The sequence below is a fragment of the Patagioenas fasciata genome, chromosome 6 (genome assembly GCF_037038585.1).
Source record: "Patagioenas fasciata isolate bPatFas1 chromosome 6, bPatFas1.hap1, whole genome shotgun sequence".
Lineage (NCBI taxonomy): Eukaryota > Metazoa > Chordata > Aves > Columbiformes > Columbidae > Patagioenas > Patagioenas fasciata.
The window spans coordinates 39054939-39077194 of record NC_092525.1 but is presented as its reverse complement, the minus strand read 5'-3'; the positions used below and the strand labels follow the sequence as shown (position 1 = coordinate 39077194).

Here is a 22256-nt window from a genome sequence, read left to right as displayed (position 1 = left end):
TCTACTTTTCAAGTGCAGTTTTTAATACTTATAGTAATTGCTATATTTTTATTATGATCAAATACATTCCAAATCTAAAAGGGGACACGTTATCATTTCATACTGTATTTTGCTTTTGATTTTTATTGGGTACATAATTATAAAAAATGTATAGTTCACAATTTACCTATGCTTTCATCTACGGATTGCGGAAGGTTTGGTCATAAGAAAAATGAAATGTTCCCACTGCAAGTTAAATACACCCCCCAGTTTTCTGATGCAGCACCAACTTGGACTGCAAGTCTGCCTGCGAGTAGTTAGAGCGTAGGATGGAAATTCTGATGTTACAATCGCATATTTGTTTCTTACAAAATATTTAATCTTCAGTGAATTAGAAGTGTATCTGTAGAGAAACTAAATGATTCGTGAAGCAATCCTTAGTTAGGACCAGGCTTTTAGCTTGGTGGGAGAGCAAGTCAGTTCTTAGGGAACAGTGTACTTTTGGTTATCATCTTCTAACAGTTTTTATATACTAATCAAGGTAAATAAAAAGTATACCGAAAAGTGAGCTACATTTAAACTAAATTGAATGTTTAATTGATTTTTACCAGCCCTATAATGCTTTTAGGCTTTTATCTTTTGAAGACAGAGTCCGAATAACGTAGGTATTGCACCCAGGAGTGGTCTTTAGGCATAACCAATTACTGCGGTCCACCTGCTTCATTCTTCCTGTCTAAATATACACACCACCATCACGTCAGGTTTTTTTAGTTATTAAATAGCTTCTATGACCTTCTCCGAGATACAATTAATGTGTTGAATGTGCATCTGGAGTGGGCTGCATATCAAGGAAATTACATTGTTATTTTTTACAGTCCAGATAAATCTCTCATGATTTAGGCAGGGGGAACACAAGAAAACAGAATAAAACCAGGGAGAATTTCTGGGGAAAGACATTTGCACGGGAATCTGTCTGCTTTAAGGTGATCCTTTTTTCCTCAGCTTTTTGAAACGATGAGAATATAATTAGATGTTTTTCTTCCTTCTTTTGCAGAATTACTTCAGAAGCAGGCCTAGAAATTGATAGCCAGCAAGAAGAAGAATCTGTTCAGGCATCTGATGAGTCAGATCTTCCTTCAACTAGTCAAGATCCTCCTTCTAGTTCATCTGCAGGTAGGGCTTAATTGCTGGAAGCAATTATTTCGTACTTTCGGACCAGCGTCAAGCACTGCTTGTAGCCAAGATACACAAAATAAGACAGAACTCCTGGAGCATCATTACATTTTTATGACTGTAGTCTTAACAGCAAAGAATTTCTGCTTGGACTGCAGTAACTGGAGTAGGCTGGAGTAAGAATAATGCTTAAAGGGGCAAAAGTTATTGATAGATTGAAAAGTGCATTAAAATTATGTATAACATAACCACACTTAAATTTAAGAATGTATTCCAATATCAAACAGCAAATTTCAACAATGCAAATACCGCATTTACTTTTGCACCAACTTAATACTTCGGTGATTCTATCCACGGTTATGTTTGATGTTAGATTAAAAAATATATTTTTCATTCAAAGAGTAAGTAAATCACAGTTGAGTTACCAATTTAATAGTGTGGGTGATAAAAGAAGTCCCAAACTGACTTGTTTTAAGGCTTTTATTTACATCAGAGAAGGTGTGAATGAAATAAGGATGCACCTTCAGAATTTTGAAGTAAAATTTGAGAGCACGATGCATATCAAATCATGTAAACATTGAGAAACAGCACTAGACACAGACGTTCTTTTCTGCATTTCCACTTCTTCAGACACAAGCAGCAATCAGCCGAAGCCGTTTCGCCGTGTCCGACTTCAGCCACCGACGTTGAGAACTGGTGTTCGGGGTCGCCAGTTCAACAGACAGAGAGGTAAGTGGTGGTGGTTGCTCAAATTCAGCCTTTTTCAAACAGTTTTTAGTACTTTCTTCCTGTGGGGACCATATATGAAGTACTACTTTATATGGCTACATTTGCTTCTAAGACACTGAGTAATACAGCATCCCTGCCCTAACTTCCAATGTGCTACCCTAAGAGCTCTGTAGTTTCGGTTTAGTATGTTAGTCTGAGCATTGTTTAGACAGGCAAACTTTCTTCTTATGTGGCACTTGGTTCTTAGCAGTGGACAGGAAGTAAATGGCAGTAGGTCGTGAATTTTATAAAGTTTTCAAAGATTTTTTTAAATGTTAGGACATAAGTTTAGAAATCTTTGTTTTTTAACATTGCATGTCAGTTTCCCATTTGGTACATCAAAGTTTCTAGATATTATATCACCATGTCTTATGTCAATTAAAAAATGAAGTTTATGGAAGTATTACAGATTTTTGGAATTCGATATGGAGTTAAACCACAACAATAAACTGTTGTTTGCAACTTTTGAATTAAGAAAAATCCTTAGATGAGTTATATTTGGGTTGGCATTATTTTAACATTGTACAAGACTTGATACTAGCACTGAAATACAGGTGTCTGTTATTACAAAGGAAAAAAAAAAAGTGAGGAGGCAGATGTAGGATCGATGTTCTTTGTAGTCCTATCACTATTTGTTTAATAACATAAGGAGAGGGAGGGCAGCTCAAATGTTACCAGAAAGGAGCAATTCTCAACAGAAAAGTGAAGTATCACATGTACCAATGGTTGGTTAAAAGGGTGAAAGGATTTATATTAATGCATTTGTTGTTTGGTTTTTGTCTTTTTTTTCTTCCCAACACAGGTGTAACTCATGCAATGGGAGGCAGAGGAGGCCTAAACAGAGGCAACATCAATTAATGATCTGTAAAGTAATTACAGCTGTTCATACAAAAGTGCCAGTTTGCCTGTGATTGCTTTAGTGTCATGAAGCCAGAGCTTAAAGCAGCGTTTTATACTTAGAATTGTGTGCACACACTTCGATGTCTTTATTAATAAAATTAGACAAAATGTCAACATTCAAATGGCATCTTTTTTCAAAGTCCTCTGCTGTGCATCACTTGCTAGGACAGTTGTACCAGTCCTTGGTTACGGTCTTTCCTGTGAGAGCTGTAACAGGTCTTGCTATTCTTCTGCCAACATCCAAACTGTAGTACCGATCTGAAATGAAGACAGGTCGGAATTAAATTCCAGAAGCTACATCTAGTACGTGGAAAGAATCTTGAAGGTAAAACCTTCCTTTTGGTTTCATTTAGGCATAAATAAAAGATTTTAAATTCCATGTACATGTATGGAATTGAGAGGATAGAACAATGAATTTTTGTCCTCGACTTTAAGTGTCCTTTTCTGTGTTTAGCTAGGCTTTACAGTACTGCTAATAATTAAATCTGTTCCAAGAACAGAGAGTAGGGAATAATACTATACTACTGCTGGAGCACAGAAATAGTCTTAAGAGTTTGGAAATCAAACAAGCGATCCTGAACTGACTACAAAAGTGGGAACTCTGGTCCCCGAGTGTGAATTGGCCTGTGCTAAGGTCAGAACTAGGTCATACTGGCAGAGACTTAGTTTAGTATCCTGTATTTGGATACATCTAGTTCCTAGAGCTCTTTTTTTTTTCTGAATAATCCAGAAAATTCTGAGGAATGCATTTACATGATCCTGGCTAGAGGGAAAGGACCTGCCTAATCTGGGATCATAAAGTATTTTCTCCTGTGAAGCAAAGTGGCTCACATCCCTCCCTTTTTTGTTTTGTCAGAAATGTAGTTCCATGGTGAAAAAACTATTGATGTATTAGTGGTCCAAGGATTTCAATCTATAATATCATTAATACATTCTGCATTTAAGTGTCAGGTTTTTTTTCACTTTATAAGCCTGAATTCTTATGGCAACGCATTCCGCGACTGGCTAGTTTGAATCGTTGTACATTGTTGCTGCTAGTTGTCCTGTAACTTAATTTTTTTTAGAAACATCTCTCCATTGCAGGCAACATTTTGATGCTCAGGACTTTTTAGTAGCGCTTACAATTAGTCTTGCAGAACCACAAGTGAGAACCTCACACTTCGGAAAGCTGAGAGATTGTGGGCATCTTTCTTCCCCATCCCCTGGGCTTTTGAGGTCTCTAGAACCTTGTATTAGCTGTCACTTACTGTAGGAGAAGGCATAATAATCGTAGCCGTCTGGCTTATTGTAGTTGGGTAGTGCTATTGTCGAATGAATTACTTTGGGGAGCCCTCTCCAGTAGGCTGTCACTTTGATTTCCTTCCGCAAAACTCCTGCAAGCAAAAGAACGCTGAAGTTAGGAGGTGTCGCAGTGTCTGCTGTGAGCTGTTATTTGCTTGTATTATCTATATCAAGGGAGATCAACTGGATTAAAATTTTTAAAAGTATTATGTTTAAAAAAATATGGGACAATGTTGTGTTTCAGAAGCTACTAAGATGAAATAGTTGTGTAAAAGAAACTTAATAAACGGAAGTTACCAGCTGGATGTGGGTCGATTCTGACAGTCCGAATAACAGTTGGAATTCTCACTGCACGTTGGATGCGTCTCCTTATGACGAGCCTTGGGACAAAAGCTGGGTACCGTATGGTAACCCGCGCCCTTCGCTGGCACTGCTTGGCTGGTTCCTGTTTGTACACGTACTGTTGCATGTTGCCATCTAAAATAGACATTTGTTTCATTTGGTTAAAATAACAAACAGAAACCCACACAAAAAACTCACTTTGTGTTTCAAAACAAACACAACTACACACACAAAACATAACCAAAACAAAAACCACCAAACCACCAGGTAAGTCAGATATAAAAATGTCATCACTAAGTTACATGCAGAAAAATCAGTAGCATCATTTTACTGCAGCTCTGGCAGCTTTCAGCTTTTTATATCTGTTCCTATATTTTGAGATTAAAAAAGCCTCGCTATCTAAATCAAACATTTGCTTCTAGGTGTAGTGACACCTCCTGCGCAGGGTCATCACAGTCATTGTAGCAAGATAAGGAAACTGCATTAATTTAAAATATGAAATAAGAAATAGGGAGATATCCATACATAGTTACAAACTAGTCAGGTTAAAGCCTTTCTTTCTCTACTTGAGACTAAAATAGTTTTAGCATCAGATAAAAGTTATTTTAATGTTTGTCTGCTATAATGCCAGATTCTGTCCCTTCTTCTGTCTTTTTTTAAATGCACTTAAAGATCTGTGAGTGCCAATACAAAATTTTAAAGCTTTAGGCAACTTTTTGACCATTTGCACACTTTGACACCATTTACGTTTCTGTTTTTGAAAGAGATCAGTTTTTCAGGCAAGACAGAAATGGTGTTTTATTCCTAAGGCCATTCACCTTTTGATCATCTGTGAACTTCTGAAATACAAGACATACCTCTTTTGATAAAATAAACAGATTCTGGTCTGTTCTGGTATCTTGCCACAGGGAGGGTTGCTACAATTTTCCCACTTAGCCCTGCGAAGCCGTTGGCAAGAGGTTTGGGATACCCTTTATCCATAACACCGTTGGTGAAACGCCAGTAAAGTGGACCCTGGTGATTTAAGGAAAAAATGAGCTTTAGAGGAAATTCATTCTTGGTAATTAAACTTCAACATAGACATTAAAAATAATGGCAACACTAGCATTTTGATAACTAAATTGTAAAACTGACTGGAAGCACTCCTACATCTATTAAAACCAGGAAAAATAAATGCTACAACTTCATAAAATACCTTCTGCAGTAGCTATTTTGGAGTAGGGATAGATTTATCTTGGAAATGAACTGTTAAAAGTGGTTACTGAACAAAGCAGTTTGCTTTTGAAATCTCTTAAATTTCCACTGATAGAAAAAGCTGCTTGAATGCCAGGACTGAATTATTAAATTGGGAAATAACTGTATAATGTTTTTAATGAAGTGGGTGCATTTCATTATCGTCATCTTTCAGGAAGGGAAATAAATGTATTTAGGAACAAATTCAGGCCATGTTTGTGCAAGGGAAAAGCATTATAAAATACTCATAGTTTAAAGAGCTTGGTTTTTCTAAGGGTGGCTCATATGTAAATATTACTCAATCACCAGTTATTCTGTCAATACTTTGTCTCCTATCGGGGAAAAAAACTACAGAATTGAGGTTTTTCCCAAAAGTGCCACCTCAAGAGGTCTGGGGAAGAGACACCACTTCACCCACAGGATTTTAAACCCACCACCCCGTTGAAAAATGCCAATTTTTTTCTGTAAAACGTGCAACACGAGGCTCCTTCTCTGCGGGGCTGCGTTTCAACACCTGTACCTTTTTGGAGAGGAGGGGAGGGAGGGCTGCCCACCTTGATGAAGAAGGTCTTGCCGTCGCAGTTGCACCTGGAGAACACGGCGTCGATGGGGGACGGGATGCCCCAGCCGTCGCGGATCCGCCGGGGGTTGGTGGTCGGCGGGGTCCGGCCGTTCAGCAGCCAGTAGTAGTGTCCTGTTGTGAAGGAGGAGCGGCGGTGAGAGACCGGGGGAACGGCGGGGATGGCGCTGGAGGCGAGGGACCCCCCACCCTCCCGCCCTCAGCCGAGGCGGGAACGCGGTTCGCGCCCCGCGGGCAGCACTGAGGCGCGACCGGGGCTTTGTGGGGCCTCGGAAGGTTGCGGCCGGGCCCGGGGGAGACTACCTTACCTCGGAAGACAGCCAGGGTGCCGTTGGGCAGGGCCACCATGCCATCCGCCGGCTTCCCGCTGCACAGGTCCTTCTCGTCGCTCATGGCTGCGGAGCACACGGGGCAGAGCGCGCGTTACCTCAGGAGCCTCGTTTACCTCAGGAGCCGCGTTACCGCAGCAGCGCCGGGGCCGCCACACGGGGCAGGTCCCACAGCTGCTCTGCCCGGCACTTCTCATGCAAAAAGTTTAATTACTCATTTAAAAGACATCTTTGGAAAGTTTGGCTCTGGTGTTCTGGTCCCAGGAGCTCAAGACCAGCCGTTTACCTGACCAGGTATGGATATCTTTGTTTGTTGTTTACCGTAGTCCCCGTGATTCAGAAAAAGACCTATAAATGCATCATGTGCTATGGCCTTCATTTAATTTCTTAATGGTCCGGGATGTTTACTTGGTGTTTCTCCAAGCTTCTCTAACGGGTTTGCCCTCCCCCTTCTTAAAAAAAAACATTTACTTTCCGTTAAATACAAAGAAACGTTGAATCTGTTTTGGAATAAAATGCCAGAGAACCAGGGGGCAATATCTGATTAGAAAAAACACACAAACAAAAACAAAAACCAAGATATGAAAAAGATTGTGGCAAAAAGCACTGAGGAAAGAGAATACAAGGAAAAGGCTTCTTGTCTGTGTCGTGTGATATTTTTGTGCGTGACCGCAAAACGGCAGGTCAAGCTCTGGTGGAATTACTGGTGCTTTTGTACATTTTGGGGTGCAATTACCTTGTGTTTCTCCAGTGAAAACCGGCAGGTCCGCAGTTTGTATTGAAGGCTTGTTGTTCATCTCGGGCTCCTCTTCTGCTGGCAGAGTTTCGGGTTCTGCTGGCCGAGGCTCATCTCTGGTGTCAGTGACCTCCTGGAAATGTATAGCGGGCTTGGACGTCCCTTTAGAAACAACAAACATTTCTTCTATCGTGTCTTTCTTCTCTCTTGTAGCGGTCTCTTTAGTAGGTGTGGTTTCCTCTCCCTTCTCAATACTAGGTGACGTTTCAGTGGCATCTTGCATTTCTTTTTCAGGTGTGATGCTGGTTTCTTTGGTTGGTACCTCGTTTTTACCAGCTGTTGTCTCTACAACATTAGTAGTGCCTGTGCTCCCTGCAGCTGCTGCTGTTACCGGCTGCTTAGTTCCCATAGTTGTGTCCTTTTTAGTTGTTGTCACGATCTCCCTGGGTTTAGGAGTTGCATCTGTTTTGGCAGTTGTGCTCAGATTATCATCTGGTTTAGCTGTTACCACCATTGTTACAGTAGTTGTGTCTCTCCTGCTTGTTATAATGTCTTTAAGCACAGTAGTTTTGTCTTTCTTGGGTGTTGTTATCTCTTTGTTCACTGTGGTTGTTTCTATTTTAGTTGTTGGCACTGTGGTTGTAGGAGTAGTAGCGCTCTTCGCCTTTGCAGTTGTGCTGGTTGCTACTTTGGGTGCAGGAGTTGTGATTTTCTTCTCTGTTGTTGTTTCTGAAACTGTGCTGTCTGCTCCAGGTGTGGGAGTTTCCTTCCTCGTTGTCGTGACTGCCTCATTCCTCGGAGTGGTGGTGGATTTTTTAGCAGCCGTGACTGATGCAGGGGCAGTAGTTGTCACTTTGGTAGGTGAAGTTTTCTGTATGGCCGTGGTGGCAGCTGCAGGAGTGGTAACCTTGACCCTAGGGGTGGTGGGAGACTCTGCCGTGGTCATTGGTGCCTCTGGGGTTGTCTCTTCAGGTTTGGGAGTGGTGAGAGACGCTGCTTTGGTCGTTGGTGCCTCTGGGGTTGTCTCTTCGGGTTTGGGGGTGGTGGGAGACGCTGATTTGGTCGTTGGTGCCTCTGGGGTTGTCTCTTCGGGTTTGGGGGTGGTGGGAGACGCTGATTTGGTCGTTGGTGCCTCTGGGGTTGTCTCTTCGGGTTTGGGGGTGGTGGGAGACGCTGATTTGGTCGTTGGTGCCTCTGGGGTTGTCTCTTCAGGTTTGGGGGTGGTAGGAGATGCTGCTTTGGTCGTTGGTGCCTCTGGGGTTGTGTCTTCAGGTTTGGGGGTGGTGGGAGACTCAGCTGTGGTGGTTGGTTCCTCTGGGGTTGTCTCCTCAGGTTTGGGGGTGGTGGGAGACTCTGCCGTGGTCGTTGGTTCCTCTGGGGTTGTCTCTTCAGGTTTGGGGGTGGTAGGAGATACTGCTTTGGTCGTTGGTGCCTCTGGGGTTGTGTCTTCGGGTTTGGAGGTGGTGGGAGACTCAGCTGTGGTTGTTGGTGCCCCTGGGGTTGTGTCTTCAGGTTTTGGGGTGGTGGGAGACTCTGCCGTGGTCGTTGGTTCCTCTGGGGTTGTGTCTTCAGGTTTGGGGGTGGTGGGAGACTCAGCTGTGGTTGTTGGTTCCTCTGGGGTTGTGTCTTCAGGTTTGGGGGTGGTGGGAGACTCAGCTGTGGTTGTTGGTGCTTCTGGGGTTGTCTCTTCCGGTTTGGGGGTGGTGGGAGACTCTGCCGTAGTTGTTGGTTCTTCTGGGGTTGTGTCTTCTGGTTTTGGGGTGGTGGGAGACTCAGTTGTGGTCGTTGGTTCCTCTGGGGTTGTCTCTTCAGGTTTGGGGGTGGTGGGAGACTCTGCTGTGGTTGTTGGTTCCTCTGGGGTTGTGTCTTCAGGTTTGGGGGTGGTGGGAGACTCTGCCGTGGTCGTTGGTTCCTCTGCGGTTGTGTCTTCAGGTTTGGGGGTGGTGGGAGACTCTGCCGTGGTCGTTGGTTCCTCTGGGGTTGTGTCTTCAGGTTTGGGGGTGGTGGGAGACTCAGCTATGGTTGTTGGTGCTTCTGGGGTTGTCTCTTCAGGTTTGGGGGTGGTGGGAGACTCTGCCGTGGTCGTTGGTTCCTCTGGGGTTGTGTCTTCAGGTTTGAGGGTGGTGGGAGACTCAGCTTTAGTTGTTGGCTCCTCTGTTGCTTCAGGGGTTGTATCTTCAAGTTTTGGTGTGTTGGGAGCATCTGCCTCAGTCATTAATTCTTCTGTGGCCTCAGGCGTCATATCTTCAACGTTTGCGGTGGTGGGAGCATCTGCCTCTGTCATTGGTGCCTCTGTGGGTCCAGACGTTGTGTCTTCTGGTTTGGGGGTGGTAGGAGAGTCAGCTTTGGTTGTTGGTACCTCTGTGACTTCAGGGGTTGTGTCTTCTGCTTTGGCGGTGGTAGGAGGATCTGCTTCAGTCATTAGTTCCTCTGTGGCCTCAGGGGTCATATCTTCAACCTTATCAGTGGTCAGATAGTATTCTTCTGTCATCGGTGCCTCTGTGGCTGCAGGGGTTGTGTCTTCAGGTTTGGGGGTGGTGGGAGACTCAGCTTTTGTTGTTGATGCCTCTGTAGCTTCAGGAGTTGTCTCATCAGGTTTAGGGGTGGTGGGAGACTCTGCCGTGGTTGTTGGTTCCTCTGGGGTTGTCTCTTCAGGTTTAGGGGTGGTGGGAGACTCTGCCGTGGTTGTTGGTTCCTCTGGGGTTGTGTCTTCAGGTTGGGGGGTGGTGGGAGACTCTGCCGTGGTTGTTGGTTCCTCTGGGGTTGTGTCTTCAGGTTTGGGGGTGGTGGGAGACTCAGCTTTTGTTGTTGATGCCTCTGTAGCTTCAGGAGTTGTCTCATCAGGTTTAGGGGTGGTGGGAGACTCAGCCACGGTCGTTGGTTCCTCTGGGGTTGTCTCATCAGGTTGGGGGGTGGTGGGAGACTCTGCCGTGGTTGTTGGTTCCTCTGGGGTTGTGTCTTCAGGTTTGGGGGTGGTGGGAGACTCTGCCGTGGTTGTTGGTTCCTCTGGGGTTGTGTCTTCAGGTTTGGGGGTGGTGGGAGTCTCTGCCGTGGTTGTTGGTTCCTCTGGGGTTGTGTCTTCAGGTTTGGGGGTGGTGGGAGACTCTGCTGTGGTTGTTGGTTCCTCTGGGGTTGTGTCTTCAGGTTTGGGGGTGGTGGGAGACTCAGCTGTGGTGGTTGGTTCCTCGGGGGTTGTGTCTTCAGGTTTGGGGGTGGTGGGAGACTCAGCTGTGGTGGTTGGTTCTTCTGGGGTTGTGTCTTCTGGTTTTGGGGTTGTGGGAGTCTCAGCTGTGGTGGTTGGTTCCTCTGGGGTTGTCTCTTCAGGTTTGGGGGTGGTGGGAGACTCAGCTGTAGTGGTTGGTTCTTCTGGGGTTGTGTCTTCAGGTTTAGGGGTGGTGGGAGACTCAGCTTTGGTTGTTGGTTCCTCTGGGGTTGTGTCTTCAGGTTTGGGGGTGGTGGGAGACTCAGCTTTGGTTGTTGGTGCCTCTGTTGTCGCAGGCGTCTCTTTCTGAGCTGTGGTGGTCTCTGTGGTAGTTGTTTCTTCTGTGGTTGTAGGTGGTAAACTGGGTTTGGGACTTGGTGTAGTTGGTTCCATTGTTGTGGTTGTGTCAGGTTGTTTTGTCGTTGGAGCAGGACTGGTCACTGTGTTTTCCAGTGCACTGTCGGTCTCTATGAGAATACACAGATGTTAAATTAAGGTATTGGAATTGCAGTGCAGGCACCTGTTGCATATTGGTTTATTATTCTGGTTAGAAATAGTTGCTTATCTTTTGAGTAGTAATAGCTGTTTTTTATAGCCTTTGCTCTAAGAGCTTTCTGCATAAAATTGCACTTAATTAGCTTTAAAGTAGAGTTAGGGAAATAGGAGGAAATCAGACTTTCAGAGTACAAACACCTGACTGCATCTCCTATTGTTCCTTTTTATCTTGGGTGTTTTTCCTTTCATGATTTACAGCTTTAAGACTTCCTTTATTTGTATATGTAGTTACACTGACTTAAGGACAATCGTTACTATAGCTTTATTCAGAAAAAAATAACACTAAGTCTTTCTGCATTTTAATCTCTCACTGAGTCCTATCTCTGTGATGTTTTACCGTTTAGCTCTTCTTTCACGTAGGGTTTTTTTCTGTTACTCCTGCTTTGTTGCTGTATACCATTACAACTGAATTAGTATTTATTTCTTGAAAATCTGAACAAACCAAGTGCAGCATCATCTGATTTGGGGCCATGTTGTTCAGCTTCTGAACAAATATAAAAATCCAAAAAGATCCGAGCTGTTGCTGGTGATCACAGCTCTGATGCAGCATCTTTCCCAGCAGACAGGAAGAATTTCTAATACTGCAGTGTGAGAAATAATCCCTGGGTAAATGTGTTGCAGAAATGGTGCAGTATGAACAGAATGTTACAGAAAGACGTTTTCCTCCCACCCCGTGTGTCCAAAATACTGTAAGCCAAGTGGGATCCTGTTAATGGTTATTTGAATTTCCTTAATTTTATTTCATTTGACCTACTATCTTGATTTTTTTAATAGAAAGATGCCACAGAGGACAGGTTAAGTACTTCAAATTTTAGATAAAAAATAAAAAATGTAAGGTATAAAATATTGGCCAAAATTTACTTCTAGTCTCATTTCATACTTGTTAACTTGTTCAAACTGACCTCCCGGGTTATCACTTAAAATACTGGAACAGAATATCAGAGAACACAGAAAGCAACATATTTTCCATTCAGAAAAAATAAATTATCTGTGTTTTTTGAAGCTGCGTGAGGCCTGGCTTGATTAAAGCTAGAGAAACCTGCTAGGAGACTTTCCCGTCCTGGTCCTGCCAATTCATCACTGTCCCAAAATACAACACCCTTCCTGTTCCAGCTCTGGACTTGCTCCAAAACTGACCATGGCCTGTAACTTTTTTTTGGAAGATGTCTGATCAAATCCCATAGAGATGCAGGAGACATCACCGCACTCCAGCATCTGTGTGAAGTGAACCCTTGGTGTCCTGAGGTCTAGGTGAGGTAATTAGTTTATAAACCGAGTGGTTCCAAGCTTGGTAATGTCTCGCATCGACTTGCTATTTCCAGAGCAGGAAAATGGTCTTTAATGTTCCTTCAGGTAACACCCATCCTGTCTTGTCCCTGTGCTTTCCTACCTTCCATCACTTCATGTGGCTGCGTGACTTCCTCTGGCTGCTTCTCCTCATTTTTGGGTGAGCTTTTCGGTGTCGGTGGAGGAGTTGTAGGTGATGGCTTTTTTGCATGTGCTAAAAGAAATAAAACAATCTGTTAATGTTATTGGTGCTTGGTGTGAACTGCATAAGAAGAAAGTGGTTACTGTAGGATTCTTTAAAGTATTTTCAGGGGGAAAAAAATGAGAGAAAAAAACCACTTTGGATCTCTTAAGTGTTTTCATCACAGATGTGAGAAATGTTTTTTCCTGCAAGTTTGAGATGAGGCATTCTTTGCGAATATGAATTTTGAGGTGGGAAAAAGATGAGTTCTGACTGGAGCTCTACATTCTGAATATTTGTCTAATTTTTTTTTTGGCAGTTTGTATTTTTTACTACATATGTCTTGGGGCTAATTTACTATAGTGGATCTTTGAGAGCTACCATATTAGCCAAGCATTTACTCTGATAATCCCCTGAAGATTTAGTTACATTATTGTTCTTCAGACATGTGGTAACTCCGCACATAAGTGAGCATTTCAGAGAGACATCTTAAAAGCTGTTGTTTCCTTGGAAGAGACGGAAGCTATAAAGCAGGCATGGACCAAAGAAACAACAAGAGGTCTAAGTGTTAAGCTAACTTCTAGTAGGCTGAGTTTTGGGAGAAACGGGAGGTTTGTGCTCACATTTTCCAACTCTGAAGTTTGCATGGGATTTCACTTACATCCAGTAAGAGCCAGAATATGTATTTTTAAACTAATTGTTGGGTCAAATTGTACAATTGAAAGTGAGTCCCTCTGTTCCCGCTAACATAGCCTTGTAGAAGGATCTTGTTAGTTGTGAAAAAAGCGTGACGGAGCTCAGGGTACCTGCAGGATCTTTTTGATCCAACTGAAGGAGCTGGTAACTGCCATAGGTACATATAATCAACCTTTCACACGAGTGTTTTTTTTCTGTAAGAGGATGACTGTGGTATTGAAGGATTTGCTTTTATAGCAAGCTGGCACTTAAAGCAAATGAGGTGGGGTGGTAGACTGCATCCTGAGGTTTTTGTTGAGAAAAGGAGAGAAATTGTAATTGTTGAAAAAAAAACACTTTGAGAGCTGAACCAGCTTTCAGAGGAGTCAATAGTGGCAGGGGGAAGTGTTTGACCAGTCCTTACCTGTGCGTGCGTGTGTATTCTGGGGATATAAGGGCTTTTGGAGGATAGGAGAGACACACATTGTGAACTTAGAGAAGATGCAGAAACAGCAAAATGAAAGTTCACTGCATGGCCTTAAGTTATTACATTGTTCCGAAAGGTTTAACAGGTTTCTCAGTTACCTACACATAGCAAAAATACTCAAATTTGGAGTACAGTGGTAGGCTTGGGTTTGAGGGTTTTGTTTCACTTTGAATTTGTTTTTACCAAAAAAAAAAATAGCAAAGCTAAGTAACTAAAATACTAGAAGAAACTTGAAGATTTTCAGCAGTTGGTTAACTTTTCATTGTGTTTGAACTGAAGAAAAAATGAAACAGCTAACCATCTTTTGTGAACATTCTTGCATGTTAAACTCAGCATAAAGTGGGAGGTGTAAAGCAACCTCAAAGGTAGCAAGTTCACCTCTAGACAATTCCAAGACATTTATCTTCTTGTAGACATCTACTTAAAAGATGCTTAATGCAGAATCGACTGCAGTATAAATCACTATGCAACCAAGAAGCAAAACCAAGCTGCTATACCAGTGCCTGGGGAGCGGGAGTGGTTGGTAATGTGAACCAAATGGTAATCCAGAGCTTGTCTTGTTTATTAACCTGCACGCTTTGGAAACTGGCTGCCTTGGAGGGTGTCTGGTCTGTGAAGGCAATATCCTGATGCCAATTCATATTTGCTAAGTGCATTCATAGAAATGAATTTAGGCCTGTAAGTAGCAGAAAGTTTAAGGGCGTGATGGAATTAAACATATTTTGTTGGTGTTTTCTAGACTAGTATTCAATTGCTAGTGTTGTTGAACCTACATGAAGGTGAAACTGCTCCTTGAGTGCTCAATTAAGAAAAATCCATCAGGTTCTGCAGTAAAGGACACAATAAACCACAGTGACTGTGGGTCGGAGGAATCCTTCCCTGAACTGAAATCGCAGTCTAAAGGTCACATGTGCATTTTCTTTAAGTGCCTCTTGCTGCAGTGTGGATGTGTAACAGCTCCTAAGCAGGCAGATCCTCCGGTTCCTCCATCTTGCCCCAGAGGATGGGTTTCTGTGTGAGATAGGCTGATTTTGGATCTGATGGGGAGGATCTAGGAGATCTCTCTATATGCTGCCAATGATCGCAGTAACAAAGAGCAAGTGGTTTTGGAGGTCGAAGCAGTGCTATCCCAGTGCTGGGAGCAGGTATTTTCCACTTTCAAGTGGGTTGCAGGTGAATTTAAGGGAGTTGGACCTTCTTTTATTACTGCCTTTTTGTAGATGAACTGGACTTATTAGTGCAAGGTGTTATTCATTCTCCCCAGCATTCTGTTCTTGAACTCTATTATTGGTGTAATTTAAATAGCATGAGTGGAAATGCGCCTGAAAAACCTGACCTTACAGGTAGTATTCTGGGTGATGGTTCTTACAGTAAATTAGTGTATGGCTAATGCTAAAAGAGGCTAGTGCAAAAGAAAAATTTACCCTCAGAATTTGTGTCTTGGTGATGGCCTCCAGTATATCTACCTTTATGCACCTGTAAAGTGTTCATGCTTGAGAAAATGACCAGTTTATTTTTGACATTTGGTTTTGTTACTTTTCTTTGTGTGTGTGGTTGGTTTTTGTTCAGTATCTAACTTCTGGTGTTCTAAGAAGCCTGCACTGTTACTGTTTCATGATGATGCAAAGCATCTCTATTTAAATACATCTAGGAAAAATATAGTGATAAAGAGATCTCTTACCCTCTTTACACTGTTTTGCATAGTCTGGGCAACATTTGCCGTATCTCTCACATTCTGCATCGCAATCGCATTCTCTTCCTCTTTCAAAGGCTTCAAAGCAACGTCCTCTGCAGGAGAGTGCTGTTTAAGACAGAAAAACAGAGTTAGTATTTTTGGCAAGCTCTTATTTAATGCTGGGACCTTTCTACAGTGAAGTCGCTTGCTTAAGCTGAAGAACAGCTTCATAACATCAGGTGGTTGTTCTGCTCTGATCCAGACCTTGTTTGTGTAATTGGGAGTTTTGAGTCGGGCTGTACGACTACAACTGCAGTTTGCAATTGCAGTATATTGAGAGAATTTAGAATTTGTAGTGTGATAAAAAGTGCCCTTCGAGTTCACTTTAGCTAGGTCCCATCATAGAAGGTTTCCATTTCTCTAATCAAATAGCAGTTATCCTCAGAATAGTGTAATATTGAAATTCTGGCTAGGATTTTCCAAAAGGTGTTCATCAGGGTGCCACTTTGCATCAAGAGTGATGTGTCTGCCAAAGAATTCCTGAAAAAGAACTTCCTAAATAGGCCATGGCCAAGTGTACCTGGTGTCTCTGGGCAAATACTACAACTTAATTGTGTGAAAGAGTTAGCAGAGTTACAGAAAATTACTGTTTTTGAAATGTTATCCCAGTCTATTTAATACAGTTCTTAAATTATTAGTACTAAAGGAGTGTATATCATGTTTTGACATGATTAATAACCACATGCTTTTAATAATTCATTATTGGTTAACTTCTGATAGCTTCAGTCATGATAGTACTTCTGCTTCATATTAATGACCATGTTGTTTTGGAAAGTGTGTTCACAGCTATTACAGACTTCAGCAAATCATGGTTGCTGTATTTTTCAAGGACAAAATTTGACCCTAAACTTTTACATTGCATTGCAATGTAATATTTATTAACCTTCAGTACTACCTTTAATAGGTACTTGGTTGACTGTTAAATTGAAATTATGGTATTAGAGCTGAAATGGATATTTTTTAAGGATTCTTATTGTCTCACACAATTGAGCTAACAACTATCACTTTATATTTCCAGAATTTACCATATAATCTGTTATTCTTGTCCTGTGTCTTTTCTGTAGATAAGTCTCTACTGAAGTTATTGTCTTTGTGGCACACGGGCCATAAAATAATATTTTACAGTTAAATCACTATCTATCAAATCACTATCTATCTATCTACCAGTGTAGGTGTGGAGCGACTCTGCTGATGCCAGTGGCTTCATCCCACAGGCATAAGTGAGAATTGTTTTTATTTTATAAAGTTAGAGCAGTCTTTATTCATGAACAATGTATGTCATTTCTCTAATTTTGTCAGAATTAATCATGTATTGAGCAGCAGTCCTTAGCTTGTGTCCTTTAAGGATGGTGTCTGCTGTGCTTGCTCAAATTCAGTGATTTAGGGTAGAACATGGAAAACTTCCTCTAGCCTTAAACTCTTCCTTAAGATGTTATGTAGATGCCCTGTTGCTGGGTCTAAGAAGTCTTGTTTTACACCTGTAATCTTTCCAGAACTACAGTGTAGTGTAAGAAACTGCAGTTACCTAAATCACTGATATTTTTTTACTTGGGTTATTCATAGGAAAATATGTTTTTAACTCTCAGTAAACCAGTTTGCAGTGCCTATATTTATTTACACTATACAGTTTTGCCTATAAAATAATACTCATCCAACCATCTTTTCCATCAAACTCTGGACATGGTTCTGATCCAGAGTTAATTTCTGTTAACCCTCTGACTTTGGATTAGACTCTGCACCCTCCACACTTCTTAAATTTGAGTTGGAATGTCCCAGAATTTCTTCCCAGAAAACCCTGGATTTACTTTTACCATTTTTTCTTTTTTTTTTTTTTTTTTTTTTGTATAAGAGACAAACAGATAGAGCACAAATGCACTAAGAAGAAGAAAATAAGCAGTAGACAAACTGTTCCCCCCTCCTTGCTCTACTCTTCTGAAAAGCAAAAATCCTTTTCTTGGTGATAACCTGTGGATACACAATTTTCTCTGAATTGCAAGAGGTTATCACTGAGTTTTTGAGGGGGAGAACAATACACATATGAGAGGAGAACAAGGACGTGGTGAACTGAAGGAGACATTTAAGCGTTCAGAGGAGAGACGCAGATGTGGGAGGGAGTTGGAGCGAATGGGAAGGGAAGTTTTGCCGATAGGAACTGGGTGGGTTTGTTTGGGAACTTACCCACCGTGCAGACCTTCCTGAAGTCAGGGCAGCACTCCATGTAGTGTTGGCAGTTAAAATCACACTGGCAGTCGTGCTCTCTAGAATACCCTTCCCCACATCTCCCTGTACAGCTTGATAAATCTAAAAATCACACAACACTGGTGTAAATGTGGCCAAACCCGAATGGTGCGTAAGGAAACGATGAACAGCAAAGTAGTGAAGTTTAGTACTATTTTTTTTTTTTTCCTACAGAATGCTATTTGGTATTGCAGAACCCATGGGCCTGGTGCAGCCCCTCCTGAGTGGTTTGCATCAGCGCGCTCAGGTTGGAGACTAATTTATCCTGTTCCTCCTGAAGTTAATGAACCCTGAGAACTGGTTCAGTAATACAACCTCACCAGCTCTGGCATCCAAACTAGCCCATGCAGATTTATCATAAGCAGTATATCAGCCAGGTACGATATTGTTTTGCAGACTTAATTCAGCCTGTGTATGGCTATAGGTGAGCACCTGCTCTACCTGACAGACTCCATTTTACATTTTGTAATGTTCTACATAGTAACGAAATAAAACTAATTTAGCTTGCAAACTGGTGAGCGCTGTCATAATAAATACAGGCCCCCAGAGCCATTTTTATTGGCAGTTTTCAAAATCTGCCTGCCCTCTACATTATTTTCTTCCCTGAGACCAAAGAAGAATTTGGTATCAACTCTGAGGCTGGGAACAGTTGGGATCTAGTCCTGCGATCTTCTATGAAGTACTTTCTGTTTGTTAATTAGGAAATTATTTATTAGCAGAGTAACATAAAAGGTCATCCCACAATGGCTTTACCGCTAGACTGCTGTAGTGTTGGAAGATGCCGGATCATAATAAATGGTGCAGGTTACATCAGGAGCTCTGCTTTAAACCTGCATGCATTTGAGTTGGCAGTGATTTGCTACCTTCTGCTGCCAGATCAGATATTCGCCCTGGAGCACCTCCCCTTCCTACGCAAACACCTTGCTAACGTAACATGCTAACAGCTTCTTCTGGAAATAAAACATGAAGGACCACAAGTGAAGCGCCCCTGGATACAAACAAAGAAGCTGAACAATCAGCAAGCTAAAACACAGTTATCAGCTGAAACACTGAGGAACAAGAAGAAAATAACAAGAGATAACATATAACACAACACCAAAGACAGTTTCTAACAGCACACACTTCATATGTGTGTGTATGAAGGAAAACTATGGGATAACAGTTACATATATTGTGCTTTTCAGCAGTTAGGTATAATGTTTGTTACCACTTCTTTGCAAATAATGAAGTGGGACTAAGGAATTAATGAAGGATTCAATTGACTTGAGTTAATGGGCTCTTAATACAGGAGCTGGAAATAGAAGCTAGGCATCTTCCTCTGTGACTATGTGCCCAATGTATTGCACCCTTCTTCCCGTATGGGAAGAAAAAAATAGAAAAGTCCAGAAAGTAATGCCTTCTCATTCATTTATTTAGGTTCATGACTTGTAAGTTATGAAGTTACTTCTAAGGAAAATACTGAACTGGTTCTAGTTGCTGGGCAAATCGCATTTCTGGGCACTGGTGAGCCATTCAAATATGCAAATTTTGTGTCTTCTACTATCAAGTAGTAATAAATTATTTTTTACCAGTAAGTAATGTTATCACTCTAACAACTTGATAGCTACTTGAGAACTGTGACAGTACAGGACTTGCAAGTTCTTCTGCTTCTTCATAACAGTGCGACTTCAGTTAGAAATCAATTACAGAGGTTTGAGAGTGAATAAAAATCTGTACTGTCAGATGAATGATTGCCAAAATTTGCCTCAGTGGTAGTAATAACAGTGCCTTTAATAAAGGCAAAGCACTTAGTACGGTATAGACGTTCCTTTCACTGAGCCTTGAATGTTTCTAACCTAATTAGGTGGATATTGTAATTTTGGATTCTTCCTTGAATTGTACTGCAAATCACTTGGGCTAAATGTGTCAATCCCTGGGAAACAGGATCTTGTAGAACATGCCTGCAGAAAAAGAAGTTAGGTTCGTATGCATTTTGTGTGATACTCATGTTATTCCTCTAAAAAAGAGGGCCATGCTGTACCAGAATATATTTATGAAAATATTCAGTGATGATAAAGCTGAATCATAATGCCTCTCTGAATAAGTACGAAGTTCTAGAACTGCTGAGTATTTTTATGAAGATGCATTTGAAGCATTCTTAGTATTTGTCAGATATCCTAGACACCCTCCTTTCCACTTCGTGTGTTACAGTACCTTGGGAAGACACTTCTTGAACCAAGGACAGTGAAAGGATCACCAGGGACAGGCAGAGTATGTTCCATATGGTCATTACTTTCAGGTACGACATCATCCCTAAAAAGAAATAATCTCATATCACTACATGCAATTCAGTTAATCAGTTCATAATTTTTAAAAAATGCAGTGCATATCTTTGTACATAATACTTGTTTAATAACATAAAATTAATTCTGAAATTATTCAAGGACAAATTGCAAATTTAGAATTATGCCATAAACTCTCTCTTGCTTATTAGTCAGTTAACTGTTAAATTTTGTAGTAAAACTAGGAAAATTATCAGCAAATAAGGAAGTAATATTTTTCAGAATTCTGTTATGTGAAAGCTACAGACAGAGTCTTCTGCTTTTTAGCATGGATGCACTTCAGGGCAACAGTTTCTAAGGTTATTCTACTGATAAATATAAATGTCAAATAAAAAGAAATACTGTTAAAACATTAGTTATTAAGCAACTTAATTTTATAAACCAAAATCTATCATTGAAGTATTAGTGTTGTAAATATGTCAAATGGGAACGTAGGATAAAAGTAAATCTTTCAAAAGGAAAATTTGCCTGGTTTTTCTGTTCCAGGTCATCATTTTCCTTTGGAAGACGGAGGAGCACTTGGATCGAAATGCTCAGAGTAGAGGTAGGTATTGCACTTACCTAACGAAGAATGTGTCTGCTCTCCGTGATGTTTCAGATGCCTTATATATTGCTTCGTAACTACGCTGGGGTTAACTAATTAGACAGCTTGTTAACCAGAACCGCCAATGACAGCTCATGACAGCAAACTTTCCACATGAGCTGGAAGAGCTCCCAGATGACTAGACGAATGCAACATCTGGAAAATACTCCCATTAAGAAAAATGATTACAGAAAAAACTAAATAGGGACTTGCTAGTCAAAACACATTTTGATTACTGAGGGAAGTGAACAAATTGTCCTGAATGCATCTGGAAGGCATTAGATATTATTGCATACCAATAAAAAAAATCATTCTAGGCAAATGCTGAGTATATTTTCTTTCTTGTCAAGTGTAGCTTTAAAATTGTGCAGTATTATCTGCTACTGATGGTGTATCTTCTCCAAGGAGTTTTGAGATCTAATTTGTGCAGTCCGAAGTAATTTGCCAGTTCTGCGCTGAACAGATAGTACTGAGTGGAAATTTTGCCAAGGTATTGGCTAGAAATCAAAGAATTTAGTCAAATCTCAAATAGATTAAATACACGTAAAACATCAAAATGAATGAGATAAATTGTTTTAACGGTATTTGTGGGTTTGGTTCCAGATTTAGGGTACTGGAAATGGCTATCTGTAACTCCCTCTCAGAGCTAAAGGAAGTTTCCTTTGAAACTTGGAGTGGTCCTGATGCTCAGAGTTTGGGGGGGATCTTTTTTCAGAAACTATCCTAAAGGCCAGGGAACTTTGATACTTCTGTATTACAACATTACTTGAATCCCAAAGTAATTCTGTTATCCCAAAAGAATAAACATGGTATAATATGCATTGATCCCAATTGAGTGTAGTTCTTAAGCATGAGTTTGAGTCTCTTAAGGAAAATAATGTACAACATCTGAAAAGGAGCAGGTTTAGACATGTGCTTGAATGTTTTCCTCACTTGGTCCAATGATTTTGCAGCTTTCATATTTTTATGCTAGAATTTCTTTCTGATTTCTGTATTATCACAATAGAGGCGGTTTCACTCAATCTTTCTGCATTGTAGATCCTAGTAATTGTTTCTTATCACAGCCACACTTCGTTAAATTATTCCAGTCAATATAATAATGCTTTTTTGTTGCTCTAGGAACACATATAATTTTCATTAAAGTTTCTAGAGTTATTTAGACAAGCGTGAAGTGGTAGCGCTGACATTGTGTTGATGAGGTATTCAAGGTTCTCTGCTATGAGAACTCTCTACTTTGTGGAAAAGTCAACTCGAAGCTCTGAAATTTTGTGGAGTTTATTCAAGTTTATTCAAGAATGAAATATATATTATGTGTCTCATAACGAGAACTTCAGTGCTGTTTTTAGTGGAACTGACTATAAGCTTGATAAAGAAACTCTGTGATTTGAGGAAAAAAAGGTACCTGTCTGCAGATATTTAAACTTAGGGAAGAAGTTTTTAGGGTAGCAGACGAGTGTCAACATGGTGAGATTGGTTTTATAGAAAAGTACTAAGATCCACATAACTTAAATAATTTATCATTTGATCAAGCAAAACATTTAAGACTACATTATTGGGTATATCCATGATATGGAGGAGGTTTGTTGACTCTATCATTTCACAGCCAGTATAGCTGTAAGTCCCAGTTAATATTGCCTAGCTACCGGAGGTGAAAAATGTATACATATGAAG

General features: G+C 41.1%; 2 protein-coding genes and 1 long non-coding RNA gene across 15 annotated transcripts in view; 2 read left to right on the top strand and 1 right to left on the bottom strand.

Moving 5' to 3' along the window:
* The window catches only part of TPR (translocated promoter region, nuclear basket protein), a 38455-nt gene extending 35521 nt beyond the window's left edge, over positions 1-2934 (top strand). For all 3 annotated transcript variants that reach the window (XM_065842674.2, XM_065842673.2, XM_065842675.2), the window contains exons 49-51: positions 1034-1152; positions 1783-1881; positions 2723-2934. In XM_065842674.2, the coding sequence (XP_065698746.2) occupies positions 1034-1152; positions 1783-1881; positions 2723-2778 (274 nt within the window). In that variant the 3' untranslated portion in view covers positions 2779-2934. The remainder of the gene's footprint in view (positions 1-1033; positions 1153-1782; positions 1882-2722) is intronic.
* Positions 2883-20982, bottom strand: PRG4 (proteoglycan 4). 3 transcript variants are annotated; one of them, XM_065842745.2, is made up of 12 exons: positions 20564-20981; positions 19875-19973; positions 17622-17744; positions 15390-15509; positions 12469-12579; positions 7322-10990; positions 6565-6651; positions 6231-6370; positions 5301-5457; positions 4399-4578; positions 4068-4193; positions 2883-3078 (listed from the first exon to the last, which is right to left on the bottom strand). In XM_065842745.2, the coding sequence occupies exons 2-12, from the start codon at positions 19969-19971 to the stop codon at positions 2975-2977; spliced, it is 4914 nt and encodes a 1637-aa protein (XP_065698817.2). In that variant the 5' UTR covers positions 19972-19973; positions 20564-20981; the 3' UTR covers positions 2883-2974. The 3 variants fall into 3 exon arrangements, with proteins under 3 accessions (XP_065698817.2, XP_071666674.1, XP_071666675.1); XM_071810573.1 differs by lacking the exon at positions 17622-17744 and having other exon boundaries at positions 20564-20980; XM_071810574.1 differs by lacking the exon at positions 17622-17744 and having other exon boundaries at positions 2883-4193; positions 20564-20982.
* LOC139828320 (uncharacterized) overlaps positions 6250-22256 on the top strand; it is a 66213-nt gene continuing 50206 nt past the window's right edge. For 8 of the 9 annotated variants that reach the window (XR_011739831.1, XR_011739829.1, XR_011739833.1 and 5 more), the window contains exons 1-3: positions 6250-6879; positions 19872-19959; positions 20489-20546. This is a non-coding gene — a long non-coding RNA (uncharacterized lncRNA). The remainder of the gene's footprint in view (positions 6880-19871; positions 19960-20488; positions 20547-22256) is intronic. The other variant, XR_011739835.1, reaches the window with a different exon arrangement.

Coding starts and splice junctions, on each gene's coding strand:
- PRG4 (XM_065842745.2), bottom strand. CDS start 19,971: ATGATGTCGTACCTGAAAGTAATGACCATATGGAACATACTCTGCCTG. Junction 6,371..6,564: donor CACCCTGGCTGTCTTCCGAG/GTAAGGTAGTCT, acceptor CCTTCACAACAG/GACACTACTACTGGCTGCTG. Junction 4,579..5,300: donor TGTTTATTTTATCAAAAGAG/GTATGTCTTGTA, acceptor TGTCTATTTTAG/ATGGCAACATGCAACAGTAC.